The sequence below is a fragment of the Saccopteryx bilineata genome, chromosome 2 (assembly GCF_036850765.1).
Source record: "Saccopteryx bilineata isolate mSacBil1 chromosome 2, mSacBil1_pri_phased_curated, whole genome shotgun sequence".
NCBI lineage: Eukaryota > Metazoa > Chordata > Mammalia > Chiroptera > Emballonuridae > Saccopteryx > Saccopteryx bilineata.
The window spans coordinates 261,015,830-261,037,312 of NC_089491.1; the positions used below are offsets into that span (position 1 = coordinate 261,015,830).

Below are 21,483 nucleotides of genomic sequence, written 5' to 3' on the forward strand. Positions count from 1 at the left end.
TTCTCAACAGCATGCAACTGAGCTGCCACTCCTGCCCTCCTGGAAGCTTTCTTCTCTGACTCTACAAGGGTCTGCCTCTGGCCCCTCGTCCTCAGTCTCCCTCGGTAGTTCTTCCATCCCCGGCTTGACTTCCCGATACCTCTCGCCATGCCTCAGAGCATGATGCTGGGGCACCCCCTTTCCACCCACTATATTCTCCTGGGGTAAAGCCATTCAGTCACAGTGTCATACACACGTGTTCCGTGACTAAGTCTGGCTCCCTAGGGCTTCCTTGTCCCCCTGAGCTCTGCATTCTAAGTCATTAACTACCTATTTGACATTTCCACTTCCTCTCTGCCCCAGGCAAATGGGCTCTTCCCCTTGTCTTCTTTATCACAAAAATGAGTAAAGCCACACTCCCAGGAGCTTAAGCCAAAGAGGAATAATCATCATCGATTCTGCCCCCACCACCCCTCATCTCCCAATCATCAGCTGATCGTGTTGGCGTCACACTCAAAACAGATCGTAAACCCAGGCTATGCTTTGGGAAATAGTCAGCTAACTGCTGACAGAGTCATCCTCCTGTGGAAAAACAAACAAATTCTGGACATATACGACACCCAGCTACACTGAGGCACTGGAGTGACCAAAAGTACACAGATAATGGGGAAGGGGCATCAGACAGAAGCTGGAAAGTAAGAGAGGATACTCCTGGAAACAAAGGGCCAGAGGGGAAGAATCTAAAATTCTGTGTATATAAACTGTCAAAATCTCTGCTGGACCCCATAATGACATGTGAACACAGCAGACACAAAGCAGTCCAGATAAGGCTAAAACAACAACAACAACAAAAAATGAACAAGATTCCGTTGCTACCCATTGTATGAGAGGACAGAGTTTGAATAAGCCAAACTTATAAACCAAAAAACCAATACCCTTCGGGGAAGCATACAGAGTCTAGGCTATCTACAATATATCAATAGCAATATACAAGAAACATTCTAAAATTATTCTACATATGAAGAAACAGGAAAATGTGCCCCACATACAACAGAACAGACCATAAATGAAGACCAATCCAAGATGGCTCTCATGTTGGAATTATCAGACAGGGATTTGATGCAGCAATTATAACTATACTCAAAGACAAAACAGAAAGCATAGCTGCAATGAATAGAAAGGCAGAAAGTAGCATCAGGAAAATATTAACTATGAAAAGAACCAAATGGAAATTAAAAAACACAGTATCTTAAATTAAAAATTCAATCGATGAACATAATTGCAGACTAGAGATGCACAAAGAAAAAGTCAATGAATTTGAAGATACATCCATAGAAATTACCCAATAAGAACTATAGAAAGAAAAACTATTTGGAAGAAAACAGCTGAAAAAAGACATCAGTAATATTTAGGATAATATCAAAAAATCACATATGTATATAAGTAGAATCTCAGAAGGAGGGTAAAGAGAGATTAAGGTAGAAAAAAAATTTTTTTTAAATAATGGCCCAACTTTTACCAGATTTGGTGAAGGGAATAAATTTATAGACTCGAGAAACTGAGCTAATCCCACAAAGGACAAATACAACATCTAAGATTACTAAAATGCAGAGATTGTCAGAAATAGGAGTGAGGATAGAATGGGGTAAGCAGACACTTTCATATCTGTCTAAAAGAAATAAACTTTATACTATTAGAAAACACTGAAAGTGGATAGGAAAAGATATATCATGATAACAATAATCACAAGGAGACCTGAACTGGCTATATTAATATTCAGGGAAGTCATTTTCAAGACAAAAATATTACCAGCAATAAAGAGGAGCATTTCATATAAAAATATAACAATCACAAATGTATATGCACCTAATAACAGAGATTCAAAATGCATGAAAAAACTGACAAAAAATAAGACTATTCTACAGTCAAGAGTTAGAGATTTTATATCTAGTTTTATCAGAAATTGACAGAACTAGATATGAAATCAGTAAAAATGTAGAAAAAAACTTATCACATCAGCCACTTTGATCTAATTGATATCATAAAACATTCACCCAACACTCCTGTTTTAAAATTTTCCATAGGCTTGAGAGTAAAATCCAAGTTTGTGACTCTGGCCCCAACCATGTATCTGAACTGTTCTCATACTAGCCTACCCCTCTTACCCATTACAGCACACCACAACGATCTTTCAGTTCCTCAGACAAGCCAAGTTATTTCTCACCACATTGGGGGCTATGTCTTAGCCATGATTTTAGACTAAAATAGTCTCCCCACACCCACCCAGTTCCTATCTTCAAAAGACTAGCTTCCTTGTCACTTGAGTTTCAGTTTGAATGCCACCTCCTCAGAAAGCCAATCTTTGACCCATCACCCTAAAGTAGCCACCACGTCACAGTACATCAGTTTTGAGTCCTTTTTGAATCACTGCATAACAGTTACTATTTCCTGATGTATTTCCTATGTTTTGAACCTCTTTTGAGTCACTGTAAGCAGTTATTACTACTTCCTGATACATTTCCTGTTTATTTGTTACTTTTTCTTTTTGTCTGTCTCAACAAAAAAAGAAACTAAAAGACAGCAAGGACTTTGCCTTATCTTGTTCATCCAAACAATGCCTCCCAGCATTGGTGTTTTGATAAATATTGGTTGAGTGAGTGAAGAAAATTGTACATAGTAGCTTCATCTCTAATCTGTTTTTTATGATTTGTTTTTAAATCTAAGTATCATATACATATTTTTATAAGCTGCCTCCAAATCTAACTGGAACAAACAAGTGTATAAACCAACACACTGAGCAATAACTATGTGTCAGGTGCTGGTGTGTTGCCTTCACATACAACCCTAAGAGACAGGCACTGCAATCACACTGATTCTTAGTTGTGAAAACCTAGACAGAGATGCCAGACAGCTTGCCCAAGTTTATGCAGCATGTAACCAGTGGAGTCCAAATCCAATCCCAGGCAGTCTGAGTGTAGGGCTAGAACTCTCATCCACCCTGTTATCCCATATATCTGAACAGCATATTATAGATATGATGCTTTAGAAATCAACTGTCTACCCAGCATCTTATTTGAGACACAATTAGCCTGTCGAGTAGCAGGAGATAGTCACTAACGAAATTTCATAGATGAAGTAACCGAAGCTCCATAGTGAGTCCTGATACTGTGAACTCCTCATGTATAGGAACAATGAACTGATTACTTTTTCAAGCTCCAGAACTGAAACTAGGGAGGTGCTTCTGAGTTTGCTCAGTGATGGGCTCCATATCCCACAGCTAGTGAGGGACAGCTGCCCCTGGATCCTAGCTGGGCCTTCTATGAGTCAAATAACGGTCAAGATGAAAAGACTGATCCCACACACACGCAGCAAGCATGTGTTAAGAGTTACACGTGAGCATTACAGAGAATCCATGGTGTAAAAACCAAGGGAGTAAGCAACACAGAAGACTGGGACAGCTGTACAGATGGACTTGTTAGAGAGGATGAAATTAAATTTAGAATTTAAAGTGAGCGAGGTCTAGGCTTTCCACAGGCTGAGAAGGGGGAGCAGCACTCTAGGCTGGGGAGAGGACATAAGTAACAAAAAAGATGGATGGGCTCAGTGAGTTTGGAAATGTTGGTTACTGGAAGTTCTAATTAGGAAAGTAGGGAAAGATAAAGAGAGAAAGGTAGGTAATAACTAATAAAATATGTGAATGTCAGGATAAACTATTAGGACTTTAACCCACAGGAAATGGATAGCGTTAAAAGTCTGGGGTCACAGAAAAATTGAAATGCAATGTAAAAAATAAGACATTTTAGAAATCTTAACAAAAGAATTTTCCAGGGATTGGGGTCATAAAACAATAATCAGAAATAATCAGGCTGATAAAACCAGGGAGTGCGGGTAACTTCAATGCTCACAGACTGCACTGATTCAGAGAACTGTATTTGAATCTCTAGGCTGGATGCTTATCTTCAGTAAAAGAAGAAAGAAGTTCTGGCACATAATCCTCCAAGAGGATAATCTGACAGCCCAGATCCACCGTGCGCCAAGCCAGAAGAGAGGTGAGAAGAAGGGCTGGGGAGCAAGCCAACAAAGGGGAACTCCAATGTTTAAAGGTCAAGTGCAAACACATCAGCAGTAGTCACACTGGCAAGAAAAACTTAAGAAATAACCCCAAGTAGCTCACCCATCTGTTGCAACCTCGCAACAGCTGTCTGTTCAAGGCGAGTTCTCCCTATTTGACAAGGCGACTTAGTACATGCTGAAACTGGAAAGGTGACACTTTTAGCAACACAGGAATGAAAATTTTCTTTGACAGATAAAGCTGTGACATCCAGATAAAATGCCTGATTGTGATTCAGAATGAAATAATAAAGTTACTTCATACTGAGTAAAATTTTTTTGAGTTTAGCTCATTTTTATACACCACTATGTGTATATTATAATTTGACCATTCTTGCCAGAAATACGTTGATATAATTTTAGAACCATAGACAAATATCAAGTTTTCATGTATCAACAAACCAGGAAGAAAGGGATAGCCCTTCAATTTTCAAACCTGTACAAAAATTACTAATAGCAATCCTAACTGTGCTATGTTTTCCTTGGACCACTCAAAATGCTTTGGGATAAAGATACATTATGTTAATGATAACAGCACATGTTATTTCTTTTTTTCTTATTTAGAAATTAAATTTAATGGGGTAACACTGATGATAAGAGTACACAGGTTTCAGGTGAACATCTCTATAATATATATTTGAACTGCTGATTGTGCTGTGTGCCCATCACCCAAAGTCAGATCATTTTCTGTCACTGTATATTACTCCCCTTCATGTCATCTCTTAAATCTATTTTAATTTAAAATACTTCCTAATTAGTTTTAATTTTCTCTTTGACCCATATTATATTTAGTAGTATATTTGTTTCCAGGCAGTTAAAGATTTCTTAGTTAACTCTGTTATTAAATTAGAGCTTAATTCCATTGTGGGCAGAGAATATACTCTGAATAATTTCAATCTTGAAATCTGTAGAAGTTTTCTTTTTTTGTGTGTGTGTGTATTTTTCTGAAGCTGGAAACGGGGAGAGACAGTCAGACAGACTCCCGACCGGGATCCACCCGGCACGCCCACCAGGGGGCGATGCTCTGCCCCTCTGGGGCGTCGCTCTGTCGTGACTAGAGCCACTCTAGTGCCTGGGGCAGAGGCCCAGGAGCCATCCCCAGCGCCCAGGCCATCTTTGCTCCAATGGAGCCTCGGCTGCAGGAGGGGAAGAGAGAGACAGAGAGGAAGGAGAGGGGGAGGGGTGGAGAAGCAGATGGGCGCTTTTCCTGTGTGCCCTGGCCGGGAATCGAACCCAGGACTTCTGCACGCCAGGCCGACGCTCTACCACTGAGCCAACCGGCCAGGGCTGAAGTTTTCTTTAGATCTTTAGATCATGTGATCTACTTTGGTAAATGTTCCATATGTGCTTTTTAAAAATGAAAATTCTAATTTTGCAAGGTGTAGCATTCTATATAAGTAAGTTTGGTCAAGTTTGTTTATTACTTTATTAAGATCTTCTATAGCCTTACCAATTTCTTATCTGTTTGTTCTACAAGCTCATAAAGTAGTGTATCTCCCACTAGGATTATAGACTTGTTTTAAACCTGTCAATTTTTGCTTTGTATATTTTGAAGTTATGTTATTATTCAATAATAACATACAGCTTAAAGATTGTGACACTGGCCCCTTTATCACTATGAAATAATCTCTCAATGTCAAAGCTGCATTTGAGCATTAGCATACTTTAATATTAGCTATATCGGCTAATATCGGCTTTGTTGCTATATCGGCTTTGTTTAGGTTAGTATTTTATTTTATTGTACATCTTTCTCCATCCTTCTGTTTAAAGTATGTCACTTGTAAGCAGCATATAATAGGGTTTTTGGTTATTTATTGAGTCTGACAAGCTTAGTCTTTTACTTGTAGTATTTAGCCCATTTATATTAAATATAATTATAGATGGATTTATAGCTACCATCTTATTGTTTTCAATTTAAACACCTATTATTTCATGTCCCCCTTTTATTCCTTTTTGTAGAGTAATACAATCTTGTTTTATTCCATCTCCCCCTTTTAATTTGTTAAATATACAAATTTTATTCTTTTAAAAGTTACCTTAGAGATTACAATATGCGTCCTTGACTGATTACACACCTATGCAAAGTATTACTATTACTATTCTCCCGTAATTCTAGACTCTTAAAAACACTTAACCTTTCTCCTGATTGTTGTGCTACTGTCATATGTTTTAGTTTTATATATATTTTAAACTCTAAAGACATTATGTTATTGTTTTGCATGGTCAACACCTATTAATATTTTGCATATTTCTCCTTTATGATGTCCTTCATTCCTTTTTTCATTTCCACCTGGGATAATTCTACTTAAGGTAGCTCCCATTAGTATTTATTGTAATGCAATGACAAATATCCTGTTTTTGTCTGAAAATATCTTTATTTCATCTTCATTTTTGAAGAAAATTTTTGCTGGGAGTAGAATTCTAGCGTAGAAGATTTTCTTTTTTCAGTACTTGAAAGTGGGCCATTTCATTGTTTGATTTCTTTTTTCTAAGTGAGAGGTAGGGAGGCAGAGACAGACTCCTCCTGCATGCAACCCCAACTAGGATCTACCTAGCAAGCCTCCTAACAGGCGATGCTCTGCCCATTTGGGCCACTGCTCTGTTGCTCAGCAACTGAGCTATTTTAGTGCCTGAGGTAAGGCCATAGAGCCAACTTCAGTACCCAGGGCCAACTATGCTCAAACCTTTCGAGCCATGGCTGCAGGAGGAGAAAACAGAGGAAGAGATAGGGAGGAGAGGTGGAAAAGCAGATGGTCACTTCTCCTGTATGTGCTGACCAAGAATTGAATCCTGGACATCCACATACCAGGCCAATGTTCTACTGCTTAGCCAATTGGCCTGGGCCTTTTGTTTGATTTTTAAAAATTATTTCTTTTAAAATGTCACAGTCACATCAGTCAGAATATTGCTTCTTTAAAAGCAATGTGTCTTCTTACACCTTCAGGTTGCTTTTAAAACTTTTATCTTTGTAGGTATGTTTCCACAGTCTTATAATGATGGGCAAAGAAATATTTCCTAATAATCATTCTACTTAGCACTTTCTAAGTTTTTTGAATCTGTAAGCTGCTGCCTTTCATCATTTTGTAAAATTCTTAGTATTATCTCTTCAAGTATTGCTTCTGCCCCATTCTCTTTCCTCCTGTTCTAGCCTCCACTTCTACATATGTTAGACCTTTTAACCATGCTCCACGTGTCTTTAATGTCCTTATCTATTTCATTTTTTTTCTCTGTGTTTCAGTTTGAGATTATGTACTGATCTGCCTCACTAGTTATTATCTTGCATTGTAAACAATCTGCTATTGGTTCTAGCCATTAATTCTAATTTCAAATCCTATACATAATGTTCTAAATGTCCACTTGGTTTTCATAATAAAATTATGCTGAAATTCTTTATCCTTTCATCAATTTTGTCCATCGTTTCTTATAGCTATTGTCTTGAACAAACTATTTAGAGTTATGTTAAGCAGTTGTCAACTGTCTCCAACATCTGATTCATCTACGAGTCTGCCCTCTATTGCCTTGTTTCTGAGTCATATGATCTTGCCTCTTAGGTGTTAAATAGTTTTTACTGTATGTGAAACCCTGTAGATTCTTTATAGTTATTTTCTTTCTGCAGAGAAAGACAGAGAGGGCTCTCCTTGTATTCTGTCACACAGGTAGTGAGGGGGCTCAGCACCCACAGGGCTGAGCTGGGCTGGGTGTGAGTTGCCATTTTTGTAGGGTTCAGTCTGCTTCTCATTTGCCCTGTTCCTAAGGCATGGCTCTCCATGAAGGTCAATGAGAAATCTGTCTCCTCAGCATTGAAATCACGTCTGCCCTTAGGAGGCTTTCAGAACAGCGCTTTGCCTCCTGTCCCACTCACCCTCAAAACCTGGCAGATAGCTTGATAGGGAGACTAAGCCCAGGTGTGGGGCTCCTCCAATCATGTTCATTTTTTTACTTTAGCCCCAGAAACCTCTTCTGGCTTTTAGTCTCCCAGAAGCTGCCTTCTGCCAAGGGCCAAACCTGGACTCCCATGTGCCAGGACTGTGTTACACCTGGAGTCAACGGCTGACGCAGGCTGACCCAGGCAGGAAGTGGCAGCAGGTCCTCAACAGAGCATTGCCCTAGGGCTTTCGTCTCCCGCCCGTTCAGTCCTCAGACTCCGGCCCACGATGGGTCCACATTTCAATACCGCACGCACAGCAAGGCCGTGGGAGCTCTCAGTGTGTCTCCTGGAAGCTTCAGCCCACCGCTTTCGCTCCCCTCCACCCTCTCCCACCAAGTCTCCGATTTGTCACTCCAGCAAGGTGTGACCAGGAAACTGCTAGTTTCTCTTTCACCCAGTAGCGGCCCTCTGCCTCAGTTTTGTCTCCAGAATCAGCAAGTTTCTGCAGAAAATAGAACAGCAGGTAATCTTCGGTGCACCGCAGCGTGACTCTCGCTTCCGTGGAATGTCAGTCCACTCTCCCTCATGCCTCCGGAGCATTCCAGGGCCTTTACAGATAGGACCTGTACAGATGTTGTCAGCATCTCTAACAAACTATATGTTACATCTTGTATTACTTTCAGTCAATCTCTACTTACTAGTCTTAACATTTTCCAAAGTACAGTTTCAATATGCTTTTCAAATAAAAGCATTAGTAAAAAACAGTTATTTCTTACCTCTTCATAAAACTTCACCTGAGGGACAGCTTCATTAATTTCATTCAAACAAAAATCTTTAAATAGCAAGAAACCTAAAGGAAAAGGAAAAAATAATTTCAGGGTGGGCAGCACATTGAAATTTTACCCCACAGGGTATTTTTAAAGTAGTGTGTTTATACGTCAACCTCTTCCTTCCTTACCTTAAAATAATAAAAGTAAAGATTTTGAAGGCTAACTACACCCTGGAGGGGAATGTTCCAGGTAGTACCACATACCTGACTCCTTGCTTTGATGTTACGTCTCTGTTGGCAACCTCCCTCCCACTTTTTAAAAATACATGATAAACAGTGCTAGTGATCACCACTGCTTAGAGCCGCTGGTTACTCGCGTGTGCAGGATAAGCAAAGAAACAGTGATGCAAGCTGCATGGAAGTGCTGGTAAGGGTGGTCATCACGGAGTGAATCAACACCATGTCCATGGACACAGGACAAAACTCCCTTAAAAGATGGAAGGACTTTCACAACCTTTCTAGCCTCTTCTCTGACCACTTACATACTAACCCGGAGCCCCCACCAAGCACTTGCTGCCAGAGCAGATGACCCATCCCCAAATCATTTGTCACTCCTTTACAACCCCATGCCTCACCTTTAAACAATCGGTACTGGACGCCTGGAATACCACCTCCGTTGCACAGTAGAAAGCCAATAAATATTTGCTGAATGAATGTTTATTTACATAACCCTTCCAACCTGCCTCTGTCAAAGTACTCAGCACATTCTAATTAATTATCTGACTTATAAGTCTCCCACCTCATTTGCAAAGTTAGTGCCTAGCTTAACTCCCAACATACAGTCAACCCTAAATGAATGAATGATGTTGAGTAGGACAGGCCATTATCAGTCAAGAACAAAAGTCAAAATAATTAAAGGACTGCGAGAAGAAACAGAAGTCACAGAGGGAACTGAAGAGGGATTCACAAAAGTCCAACATGTAGGAAGAAGGTAGAGCAGAATTTCCCAGGGAGAACTGAGACAAAGGAAGCAGCTTAGACAAGATTTTAATTAAGGTTAGCCTAAGAATCATTTAACTTGAACTTGCCTGTTAAATGCTCCATAAATTCCCCTCCACAGTTCCAGGAACATGACCTTTGAAAACTGTAAATGGTCATTCATTGGAACTAAAAGAAAAGTATCCAGACTTACTTAAGTCAGCAAGGTCACACTACCTAGGGCTGGGTACAGACCAGCAGCAGGGACATGGACACACTCATCTTATCCAGGAGCCGAGGGGAGGCTGATGTAGGGAATCAGTGGCAAATTCAAGATGCAGAGAAGTAAGAAGAGTTGAAGATGGGAATCTCTTGCCTATTTGCATATTAATCTTTTCTCAAATAAAAGCGATGATTCTCATTTTCTCGTTAATTTCAAAGTCATTTCAAATTTCCCTTGTCATTTCTTCTTTGACCTGTGAGTCATTCAGAAATGTTTAATTTTCAGATATGAAGTGGTTTTTTCTCCTTCACGTATATTTCTGATATTGAATTCTATTATGGCCAGATGACATATTCACTATGATTTCAATGCTTTTACCTTTATTGAAACTTGGTTTGGGCCCAAAATTTGGTCCATCTAGGAACAAGAATACAGTATTGATAGGAACATGGAGGAAGGGTCAGAGAGAGAACAAGGGAAGGAGGAGGAAGGTGGGGAAAGAAGGAGGGGGGAAAGCAAGGAGAAAAACGAAGGGAAACCAGGAAGGAGGAGGGGAAAAGAGGGAGGGGGAATGAGAAAGATGAGGGCCAGGGGGAGTTGAATATATAAAGATCCAACTTTATATGTTTTTAGCTCTTCTTTAATGCAACTTCTCCTTTGTCAATGTATAGGATCAGCCAAAGAACTACTGTAACATTCTGCAGTGGGGGGAATACCGTTCTTTTTCTCATGTTTTCACAGGAACTGAAGCCTTCCTTTCTATCACAGCAGCTGTTACATGGAACAGCCAGAAGATATTTTGCCTTTTGGATTAATTCTAGATCATTGTGTTCCAGGATGAAAGCAATTTACCTTCATCAGACTTAAATTATATTTTAAAAAATAAAGTACTTCTCAGATCAGAACAAAATCTAAAGGACAAAAATTGGAAAATAATTTGCCTACCAGGTTCCTTTGATCAGTGTGAGTTCTCCAGATTTTACATGTGCTTACTAGATAACCGTGGATGTGTTTACCCTTGTTTCCATATGCGAACCACTGCAAACTGCAGGAATGCTGATTAACTTTATAACATCTAGGGAAGTCAAACTACCCCAACTTTCCACCACAATACTGTGCAAAAATTAGTAGAAAGAATTATGTTGCTTTTTATAAACTATTCACGAGAACTTCTGAAAGTGTTCAAGTGGTATCTAAGAGAAATTTTGAAATTTTACCTCCTAAAAAAATTATAAAAGTGAGAAGAGAAATATGAAGGAAGTCTTCCAAGAAATACTTGTCCTAGGTTTTGCCAAAGAGATTCAAACACTGGGAAGGAGGACAGAATGCATAACCTACCAACACAGACAGATCTGACAAAGCATTTACGGAGTATCCTCTAAGAGCCAATGGTGAGAGAGTTCTTTCTATAAGGGGCTTATGGGTTGGTGTAAGAGACAGACAACAAAGCAAGCAAATAAAATAAGTGTGTGATTTATAGGAAGTGAGATAACGGAATTTTAAAAAGGTGTTGAGATAAATGATAAAAGAGGAGCAGATTCATATAGAATCTCAGTAAGACTTCCCTGAGCTGTGAGATGAACAGAATACATAGAATTTCAGTTTAAAACAAGCAAGAATATCTAATCTCACTTCTTCTACTCAATAGTTTATAAGCGGTCTTAGCCAGTGCAATAAAGTAAGAAAAGGAAATGAAAGTTATTCAAAATGGAAAGGAAGAATTAAAACTGATTCCATCCATGACAAGCTGGTTATCTATATAACAAATCCTATCTACAAAGTAACTACTAAAACATATATAGCTGCCTGATCACTTACAGGGTTCGCAGCATCTACAGGATGTCCGTACAAAGCACAGGCTTCTATGGAAAATAAAATCATTCACACACAGAGGCGTGGGATAAAATAAGTAAGTAATAAAGGTTTTAGTAAGGCAGAGGTCAAAAACAACTATTCTGACACATCTAGGACACATAATATTCTCTACAAGTGAAAATAAAGGAAATCTTCAATGATAAATAGAAAAACAAATTCATAAATGAAGAAAAAATGGATAGCAGTATTAAGACTGAAAATTCCCATAGGGTATCATGTCCCTTCTGGCTGAATTCCCAGTGAGTAACACTCCCTTTCATGTCTTCCAAGTTCCAACAGGAATGAACAATATAAATCAAAATGAATATTTAGCTAATTATAATTTTCATATAAATCTTACATATATTTATTTTCATTTGACTCTAACAAACTAGAACTTTCACTTGTTGACTTCAAACTTTATGGAAAGAGAAAATTATGAACGAACTGTCATTCAGGAATACTGTAAATAGTTAGGTTTCCTAAAACCCAAATTATCCATTCCACTCCCAATTGAAATTCAGCACATGCATGCTCAATAAAATATTCTATTAATTAATGAAATCATTCATTTAGATAATGGAAGAGACGTGGGGCCCTGAATATTAAAGATCTGTTGGACGAAAGGACCAATGATAATGAATGTGGCCAAAGAAAAATGTATAGAATGCTCTAAGCCACTGACTCCTAACTTAACGGGGAACAGAAAAGAATGTTGGGTCTGGGGAGAAAACAGGAAAACTCAGGGGCAAAAAAATTCTACCTTAACTCTTCTAATAGCTGGATTACTTTCAGCCTTTTTTTAAAATATTTATTATAAAATGATAGAAAAAAATTTCTGACTATGTCACCAGACTGTGGTAATACCTTCAATAATCACAGTTCTGTGCACATCTAATTATACACAAACAAACTGACACTCAGAATAAAGTGAGATGTCAAATAATATTAAGTTAAATAGAAATATTCCAATAAGCCATCTGATCTAGATTTCCCAAAGGTGTCCAAAACAACGATTAACACTGGCTTTATGGAAATGAGGGTATGAGAGTATACCACAGATTAAACATAGCCAGGACAAAAGGGGGGGGGGGATTGAACATGCTGAATCTAATCATAATTTTAACAAAAAAGAAACAGAATAAGAGTTAATCAATTAGTACAAGTGTGTTCATTTTGTGATCATTCATGAGGCCATGTACTTGGGATCTGTGCCCTTTTTTCTATGTCTATTTCAACATGCCTTTATTTAAAACAAAAGAAAATCAATAAGCATTCATGGCATGAAACTCTGAAATGAAGGAGTTCTCAAAGCAATTATAATCTGATTGGAGGTATTGACAGGCAGACATAAAAGATAATACTTCATTGCACTGTATTAGTTAAGTGTCAAATTCGCTGTGTAAAGGAGAGAGGGAATGCATGACACTCAGATCACCACCCAGCGAATACACTAGGCTCGTCCTGTCTCCTCTCCAGTTCGTCCCACACGCGGCTGCCTTGGGTCTGATCGTGCTGTTCCCTTGCTTTTGAACTGTTCATTGGAGGCACTCAGAATGTTGGGTAAGGCCCAGCTCCATCTGCACTGCAGTGCACACCACACTCTGCCCACAACCTCCCAGCACCAAAGCCCAGCCGGTACCCTACCTGCCCCGCACAGCTGGATGTGAACACCTGTCTGTCGCTCAACATGCCAGGAGCCCTTCATACCTTCACAGGGCTCCTCTCTCTGAAGCAAACCCATTCCCTTCTCAGCAAACACCTGGCGATTCTCCCCCACCCACTTTTCCACCGTCTTTCTCACAACCACCCACCTCCTCCAGACTTCACCTGGTTAATGCAGTGGGTTTTGAATGACCCCCACCAGAGGCTAGGTGGAGCTGTCTCTTCCAGAGCCTGCAGCCCTGGGTTCTTGTCACTTTCACATTATCCCACTACAGAGCCACTATCTATTGCCTATTTTCTGAATGGATAAAATGGTTCAAAGATTTTTAAGGCATATGAAAAGGCTGAGAGAGAGAAGTTTCCTTCCCATCCTTGTACTTGTCTTCCCAGCAGTGCACCACCACCACCAGTGGGGAAGTGGCATGTGTCATTTCTGGCCCAGGGTTGTTAAGAAATCGGTGTGACTTCTTCACCCTCTCTCACCCAGTTAGATACAGAGGACTACAGGGCCTAAGGGCCCCCAGCACCACAACAAGGGAAGAGCTCAGCACAAGAAGGGAGTGAGGAAGGGGGGCCAGACACTAACCTGAACTGCCTGCCCTGTCACCCACTGAGAAAGGAAAAGAAACACCTATGTGTAGAGCCTCAGACATTTTGGGTCTCTTTGTTGTGTTTGTGTAACCTTCTAACACAAAACAAAGGCGGGCACAAATACCAATTCTTATTCTCACCGCACTATACACACTGCCTGCACCAGTCTTCCTTCCAGAACACGGCACCTTGGACAACTGGCTGCACTAGTAACCATGTATAACCTGGTGGCTTCCTCAGCCGCAGGATCTTCTATCATGGACGGAACATAGTATTTACATAACTCGTTCCCTAATGATGAGCATGCGAGATGCTGCCAATATACCCTCTCCATACATCATTTCTCATGTGCGCATGCGTGCTCGTAGGATACACTCCTCAGAATGGAACTTCGGAGCCAAAGGTTACAAAGGCATTCTGTGACCAGACCCAACCAAACCAGCCCCGCTGGATGGGTGCCGAGGTGTGCTCCTGCTTGCAATGGATCAGAGTGCCCGTTCTAACCCACTGCCACACCAGAAATGTCTTATACAACTTTTGGAGGTTTTGCCAATCAGAAAGATAAAAAATATAATTTTGTGTTTCTCTTATTTATTTATTTAAAATAAAGTTGAAAGTCTTTTCCTATGTTTTGGTCCCATTTGCTTTTGCTTTTTCATGACCCTTGCCCATTTTCAATCTGGGTTATGGACTCTGGCTCACAAGTGTCTCCGGACTTTCTGTATCAAGGTTCGCTAGTCAATCCAATCCTTGCTGCTCATGGAATCTGTCCACCTCCCCACCTCTAGGTACTCAGCCCCATCTGGGTGACCCATGTGTCCACTTCTGGGTCCTCGTCATGTTCCTGGCATTAATGGAAATGCCAGCACTTCCCCGTTAAACAAGACGCTGGCCTTTGGCACAGGCAGCGGGCGGCAGGTTAGGACCAAATGCACCTCTTTCTGTGCGAGTCACCAGCAGCTGTTTATTCATGGGCTCCACAGGGCGGTGGCCGCTCTTGTGTACTGGTTCTCTCTAATCCCTAGCACAATGGTCAGGACTTACTCGGCTCAATAAACATGTGCTAAGTTTCCAAAGTGGGAGATCAGCAGGAATTAAGATGTAGTCACGGATGGTTTCAGGAAGAGCTGAGTACAGGCTGGGCCCGGAGAGACTGACAGACCAGAGGGTCGAGGGGGGGGGGCTCCAAGAGTGGAAACTTCGGTTCAGCAAAGGGAAGAATGAGACTTCAAATCTGGACAGAGCAAGTTCTTCCAGGGGAGAAGTGGAGGGATGCTTCCTTACGTAATAATGCTCTTGAGGATGCTAGGAGAGTTGGGCACCGTCCAGCAGGCTACGGCGCCACTGAAAAGAATACCAATACCAGTACCACCGGGTATTTATCAGTTACACAATCATGAGCGTTTGCTGAACGCTTCGAAATGTCAAAGAGCCTGCTGAGGAATAGCTTTTAATACAAGTGGATGATTGTTTTATAAAAAATTAAAACTCAGCTTTCCAATCCAGGTCTGAGGAATTCAGAGCTGTGGCTCTTTCTCCTAAACACGAAAGGCCTTGAGCAAAGTTGAATTCTTCCCCCTTCCATTCCCCATAGCCTTCTGTGACAGGACCTTCATCCGCCACCACTCCTGTTCCCAGGTGGCCCTTACATCCTCATCCCATTCCCTAAGCTGAGCTAAAGCAGGTCCTTGACCCCTGTAAACTAGCACTGCCTGCCTACCATCACTCCCTTAATATTTCTCTTCAAACAGCGATTTTCAACCTTTCTCATCTTATGGCACACATAAATTAATTACTAAAATTCTGTGGCACACCAAAAAATATATATTTCTCCCAATCTGCCAAATTAAAAAAAATGTATAATTTTCATTCACTTATATCAGATGGCTAATCTGTTGGCTGTGTCATTGTTTTTATTTGACAATCTAAAGGAAAAGAGGTTAGTACCTCTGACTAAATACTCAGGTATTACATGATTTAAGAATTCTTGCAGCACACCGGCTGAAAATCGCTGTTTTGAATGTGAAGATGTTATCAAAAGCCTCTGAGACTCAAATGAAAAGAACCGTGATAGCAGAACGCCAGGTGGTGAGGCAGCCACGCCCCACCTGCTGAGACAAGAAGGCCCACATCCGCTGCTGAGGAACCTCAGTGACTCATGGCTAGAGGTGCTGTTCATATTTTAACTTGAAACTGAGCACAAAAAGACTGCTTACTAGAGCAATGAAATGGTTTCTCTGGTTACGATGCCCAAATTCATTTTGACTGATAACCAGCTGATTCTAGTAATTTCTCAATTACAGGACACAGGTATTTTAAAATGTTGTATAGAAAGTTTACGGTTTTTTTGTTTTTGTTTTTGTATATTTTCCAAAGTGTGAAGCCGGGGGCCAGGGTGGGGGGAGGCAGATAGACTCCCGCATGTGCCTGACTGGGATCCACCTAGCATGCCCACCAGGGGTGATGCTCTGCCCATCTGGGGTGTTGCTCCATTGAGGCCAGAGCCATTCTAGCGCCTGAGGTGGCGGCCATGGAGCCATCCTCAGTGCCCGGGCCAACTTTGCTCCAATGGAGCCTTGGCTGCAGAAGGGGAAGAGAGAGACAGAGAGGAAGGAGAGGGGGAGGGGTGAAGAAGCAGATGAGCACTTCTCCTGTGTGCCCTGGCTGGGAATTGAACCTGAGACTTCCACATACTGGGCCGACACTCTAATGCTGAGCCAACCGACCAGGGCCGAAAGTTTACGTTTATAAAGGCAGTTACACTCAGGGCTTCCTACCATCTCCCAGAAGTGGGGATGCTGCCGTGGGAAGCAATGCTGGCTTTTTCAGTGAACGCTCTGTCTACCCTTTGGGCAAGGGGTGGGGAGACAATTCCACAGCTGCTGTCCCATGACCTGTGTGCTCAGAACTGCTGCCCAATTCACCCCTCTGCTTCCATTATGTTCATATCGTCACCCATCCCAACAGTGCAGTCACCCACAAGGGCCACAGGGAAGGTGATGAAGGGGACACTGGGTGTGCAATCAGGGGATCACTACTCACCCCTGGAATGCTGTCATCACACTGAGAAAATAGTCACCCAGTATACAAATACTCAATGCTGCAAATAAGAGTTTTATAGCAATGGCTGTTGAAAGAATTTCATGTTAAAACAAAATAAACAAAACAAAAAGCCGATCCCTCTGATATGTAAACATACTGACCCTGAGTCCCTAGAGTCACTGGGGGGAAACAGCACCAGAAGTTATCTTTGGTCTCAGAAATTCTGGAGTCTGGTTAGAGAAACAACTCTAATGAGGCACCTGGTCCTATTACATTTTCCAGAGCAAGTGCCAAATGAATGCCACACGTGCAGCAGCAGGGACATCAGAAAATGGGCTGTTTATAGCTAAGCTAACCCATAAATGGGCGGATCGTTGAAAAGAGCACAGGCCAGGAGACAACCCACAGAGGGACACCAGACACAGACGAGTGTGCATGGTGACAGTGTATCGCCAGCCAGCGAGGCTGGGTAGCAGGAGACAAGGAAGAAGAAAAGAAGAAAAGACCGAGGCCAGTTCAGATGACTCAAATGACAGTAACAAATGGAATGTTACCCTGCGGTGGGGGTTCAGGATGCAGACGTGACATTATGAAAGGGTATTTTCAGATGACCTTATCACAGACAGAAACGGGGCTGGAGAATGAAAAGAAAAATAGGAGAACTGTCCCAAAAAATGTGGGTCAGGCTGCAATCCAAGTGCAATCATCCAGTACCTGCGCTGGATTGTAATCGCAGGTATAAATAAAGGTGGTGGCAGTGGAGATGGAAAATGACAGGGCATGTGCGACAAGGAGAGAGTCAGTAGGCATCACAGAAACCAAGCACACTGCCACACGCCCCACCCCAAATGGCCCTTCAGTTCTTGAGTCTTGTCCACCTCTCTGGCTTTATCTTCTCCCTGTTTCTCATTCAGTGCTGCCTGCCTGGGCCTTTCTGGCTGTTTCTAAAAGAGGCTGTGTGTTTTCCTTCCTCAGTTTATTACGATGCTGTTCCTTCTATGGAGCATGCTGTTCCTTCTCTGCTGAGAATGTGCTTCCACCTGATCTTCATGGGGATGGCTTTCTTTCCTTCTTGAAATCAATCACCTTCTCAAATCACTAAGAAACACCCCCTAGACAACTTATTTATTTATTTATTTATTTGCTTTTAAGATTTTATTTCTTGATTTTAGGGGGGCAGGGAGGAATAGGAAGCATCAACTTATAATAGTTGCTTCTCATATGTGCTTTGACCAGGCAAGCCCGGGGCCTTGAACCAGCGACCTCAGCATTATAGGCTGAGGCTTTATCTACTGCGCCACCACAGGTCAGGCCCTAGACAACTAATTTAAGCAATTGCCTGGTTAGTCTCCTTCTTGTCATCGGCTTTTCATTATCTACCGGGCACTGACAAGATGCTCAGGCCCCAGTGATAGTCACAATACCTGGAAATCAGATGGTCCCCATGGTTAGTGTACTCTAAAGTTTGGCTCCTGTTGTATGTCAACAAATTGTGTGGTTTTAGTCAACTCGCTTTGTGCTAATGTTCCTTAGTCTCCTGATCAATAAAACTACGAGACTGAAATAGATAAAGTCTAATGTTTCATTTAGGCCTAACATTCTATGGTTTCAGGAATTTAACTGTGACAGAGATTATTTCTGTTTTATTTTAATTAAAAACAGTTTTTTCAATTGCAGTTGATATACAATATCATATTAGTACTACCCCTTCCTCTTTTCTACCTAACCTCCCACACTTCTCCCCTCTGGCAACTGTCCATTTGTTCTCTGTATCCAAGTTTGTTTCTGTTTCATTTTGTTTATTCATTTGTTTTGTCCTTTTTAGATTTCACATATAAGTGAAATCATTTGGTATTTGTCTTTTTCTATCCAACTTATTTCACTTAACATAATACCCTCTGAGTCCATCCATGTTGTCAAAAATGGCAGGACTCCACTCCTTCTGTACAGCTGCATAGTATTCCATTGCATATATGCACATCCTCTCTACCCAGTCCTCTGTCAACAGGCACGCAGGTTGCTTCCATATCTTGGCTATTTTAAGTAGTGCTGCAATGAACACAGGGGTGCATATATGTGATTGGTTTTGATTTCATTCCTTTTTGCTATTGCTCTTGTGCTGTTTGAAAGGTGGGAAAGGGGGGAAAGAGATAAAGGAAAGAAAAGGAAGAGTGAAAGAAGAAAGGTGGAAAAGAAGAGGAAAAGAGAAGACAGAGGGTGATTTCTCCAGAACCACCTCTTATGGGACATTAGACACCCTTTGTTCCTGGCAACAGTAGCTATTTCAGGAAGAAACTAACCACTTCATGCATTGAAGTTCCCACATCAGTTAACCTAGACTGCACTACTGCCCCAGAAGACATTTCCTCTACAGAATCTGGAGAAAACCTACTACTTAGTTACTAGATTAGTCTGCCCTGCATACTGACAGAAAGCCCCGGCTCTGGAGCGTGTCAGATCCCACTTCGGATGGTTGACCCTAGCTCAGGCCATCAAAGTCTGCAAGATGCTGGACAAGTCACTTCACCTCTGAGTGGTTCTTCTCTCACCTGAAAAATGGAGCTACCAGTGACTTCCATGTGGGGTTATCCTGAAGACTAAATGACATGCGTACATATGGCACAGACCACGCAAGACCTTGATGACTACTGCCATCATCATTCAGATCTTTTCAAAGCTTCTGCTTCTTAGGTTTGACTGTGCTGCTATGGGGAAGCTAGAAACCGATGGTGTCATAGGTCAAGGGTTTCACAAGCAGTCCAGTTTCAGATATTTAACCTGTTCTTCCCACCAAGAGCCTAATTTTTTATTTCAAAAATAAAATTACACTTCAGGTTATGATACAGTAACAAGTTCTAGATTCAACCTCTCACCATAACAGCCAGAAAACTGTACAAAATACATGAAATGACTGTTTTCAGGCATGGAAAGGGCTCGAATCCCTGGAAAAAGGGACACTGACCAGGAGGCCTGGGGTAGGCCAGCTCTTGGCCTGAAGGTACTTTCTGAAAGTTGGTACTGGGGGGGCGCAAGCAGACCACGGTGGTCTTGCTGAGGCGAGGGAGCCAGGAGTTCAGGGAAGCCGAGGTGCCGGAAACACCAATAAAATAAATAAATGAAATGAAAGGTGTGGCTCAGAAGCTAGTAGTGACAACAACCTAACGTATACAACCCAACAAGACAGGAAAAGAAGGGGGAAAGTCACAAGAAACAAATAGGAGGATATGAGACTTAAGTCCAACTCTACTATTAATTACTCAACTGTAAATGGAAGAGTCAGAGTAATAGGCCTCGCTGGGTGGTTCAATGGATAGAGCATCATCCCAGGATGCTGAGGTCACGGGTCCTATTCCTGGTCAGGGCACATATGAGAGGCAACCAATGAGTGTACAACTAGATGGAATAACCAAGGAGAACAATGAGTTGATGATTCTCTCTCTCTTGAATCAACAGAAAGAGTTAATAGAATAGATGTACCATGCAAACACCAATATCAAAAAAGCTGGAGTGATTATATCAATATTAAACAAAGTTGATGTTAGAACAATATATTACCAGGATAAAGAATTTCATAATGGCAGAGGGGTCGACACATCAAGATGACGTAACAATCGCAATGTGCGCACAACTATCATAGGAGATCCAGCAAGTACTCTGCCAGACACGCACCAATGAGAAATGACAGGGTATGTTCACAGACTTGTGTAAAAATGTCCATAACAGCTCTATTTATACTTGCCCCAAATTTCAACAACCTCAGTGTCCACAAACAAGTGAACCGTGTTAAGTCTGTACTGTGGAATACTATTCAGCAATAAAAGAGACAAAATCTCTACATAGGCAACAATACAGATGAACCTCAAAGAAAGGTGCTGTGCTGAGGCCAATAAGCCAGACAAAAATGAGTGCACACTGTTTGATTCTATTTATATGAAGCTCTATAAAAGCCAAGTGTAACCCACTGTGACTTACAGCAGATCAGCAGGTGCCTGGGGCTGGGTGCGCTAAATACAAAGGGTCAAGAGTATGCCTTTTAAAAGTGATGAAAACGGTCTGTATGTGGATTGTGCAGTAATGCATGGAGTACGCTTCTGCCAAAATTCAGCCTCTATACTTAAAATGGATGCCCAGTATTATATGCGTATTAGACCTCTATAGAATTGTTCTTCCAAAGTAATAACAGCATATAGCATATTAATCAATAAATAACACACAGCAACAAAACCTGGATCCTTCTTTGTGTGATGTCTCACCAGAAGGAAACCAGGCACATTCTGATAACCAGACACTAAAAAGCAACAATGGGAGAAGAGGGCCCAAATCAAGGTTCCCAGCAAGCTATTCTGTCACATTCTTTTCCATCACCGACCCTGAACCCACCTGTTACTTTAAGAGTAGGAGCCA

The 21,483-nt window shown here is 41.3% G+C and overlaps 1 protein-coding gene across 1 annotated transcript in view; it reads right to left on the reverse strand.

Moving 5' to 3' along the window:
* The window catches only part of GRK3 (G protein-coupled receptor kinase 3), a 107,751-nt gene that overhangs the window by 55,235 nt on the left and 31,033 nt on the right, over positions 1-21,483 (reverse strand). The window contains exon 3 of the mRNA XM_066260274.1: positions 8,734-8,807. Within this exon, the coding sequence (XP_066116371.1) occupies positions 8,734-8,807 (74 nt within the window). The remainder of the gene's footprint in view (positions 1-8,733; positions 8,808-21,483) is intronic.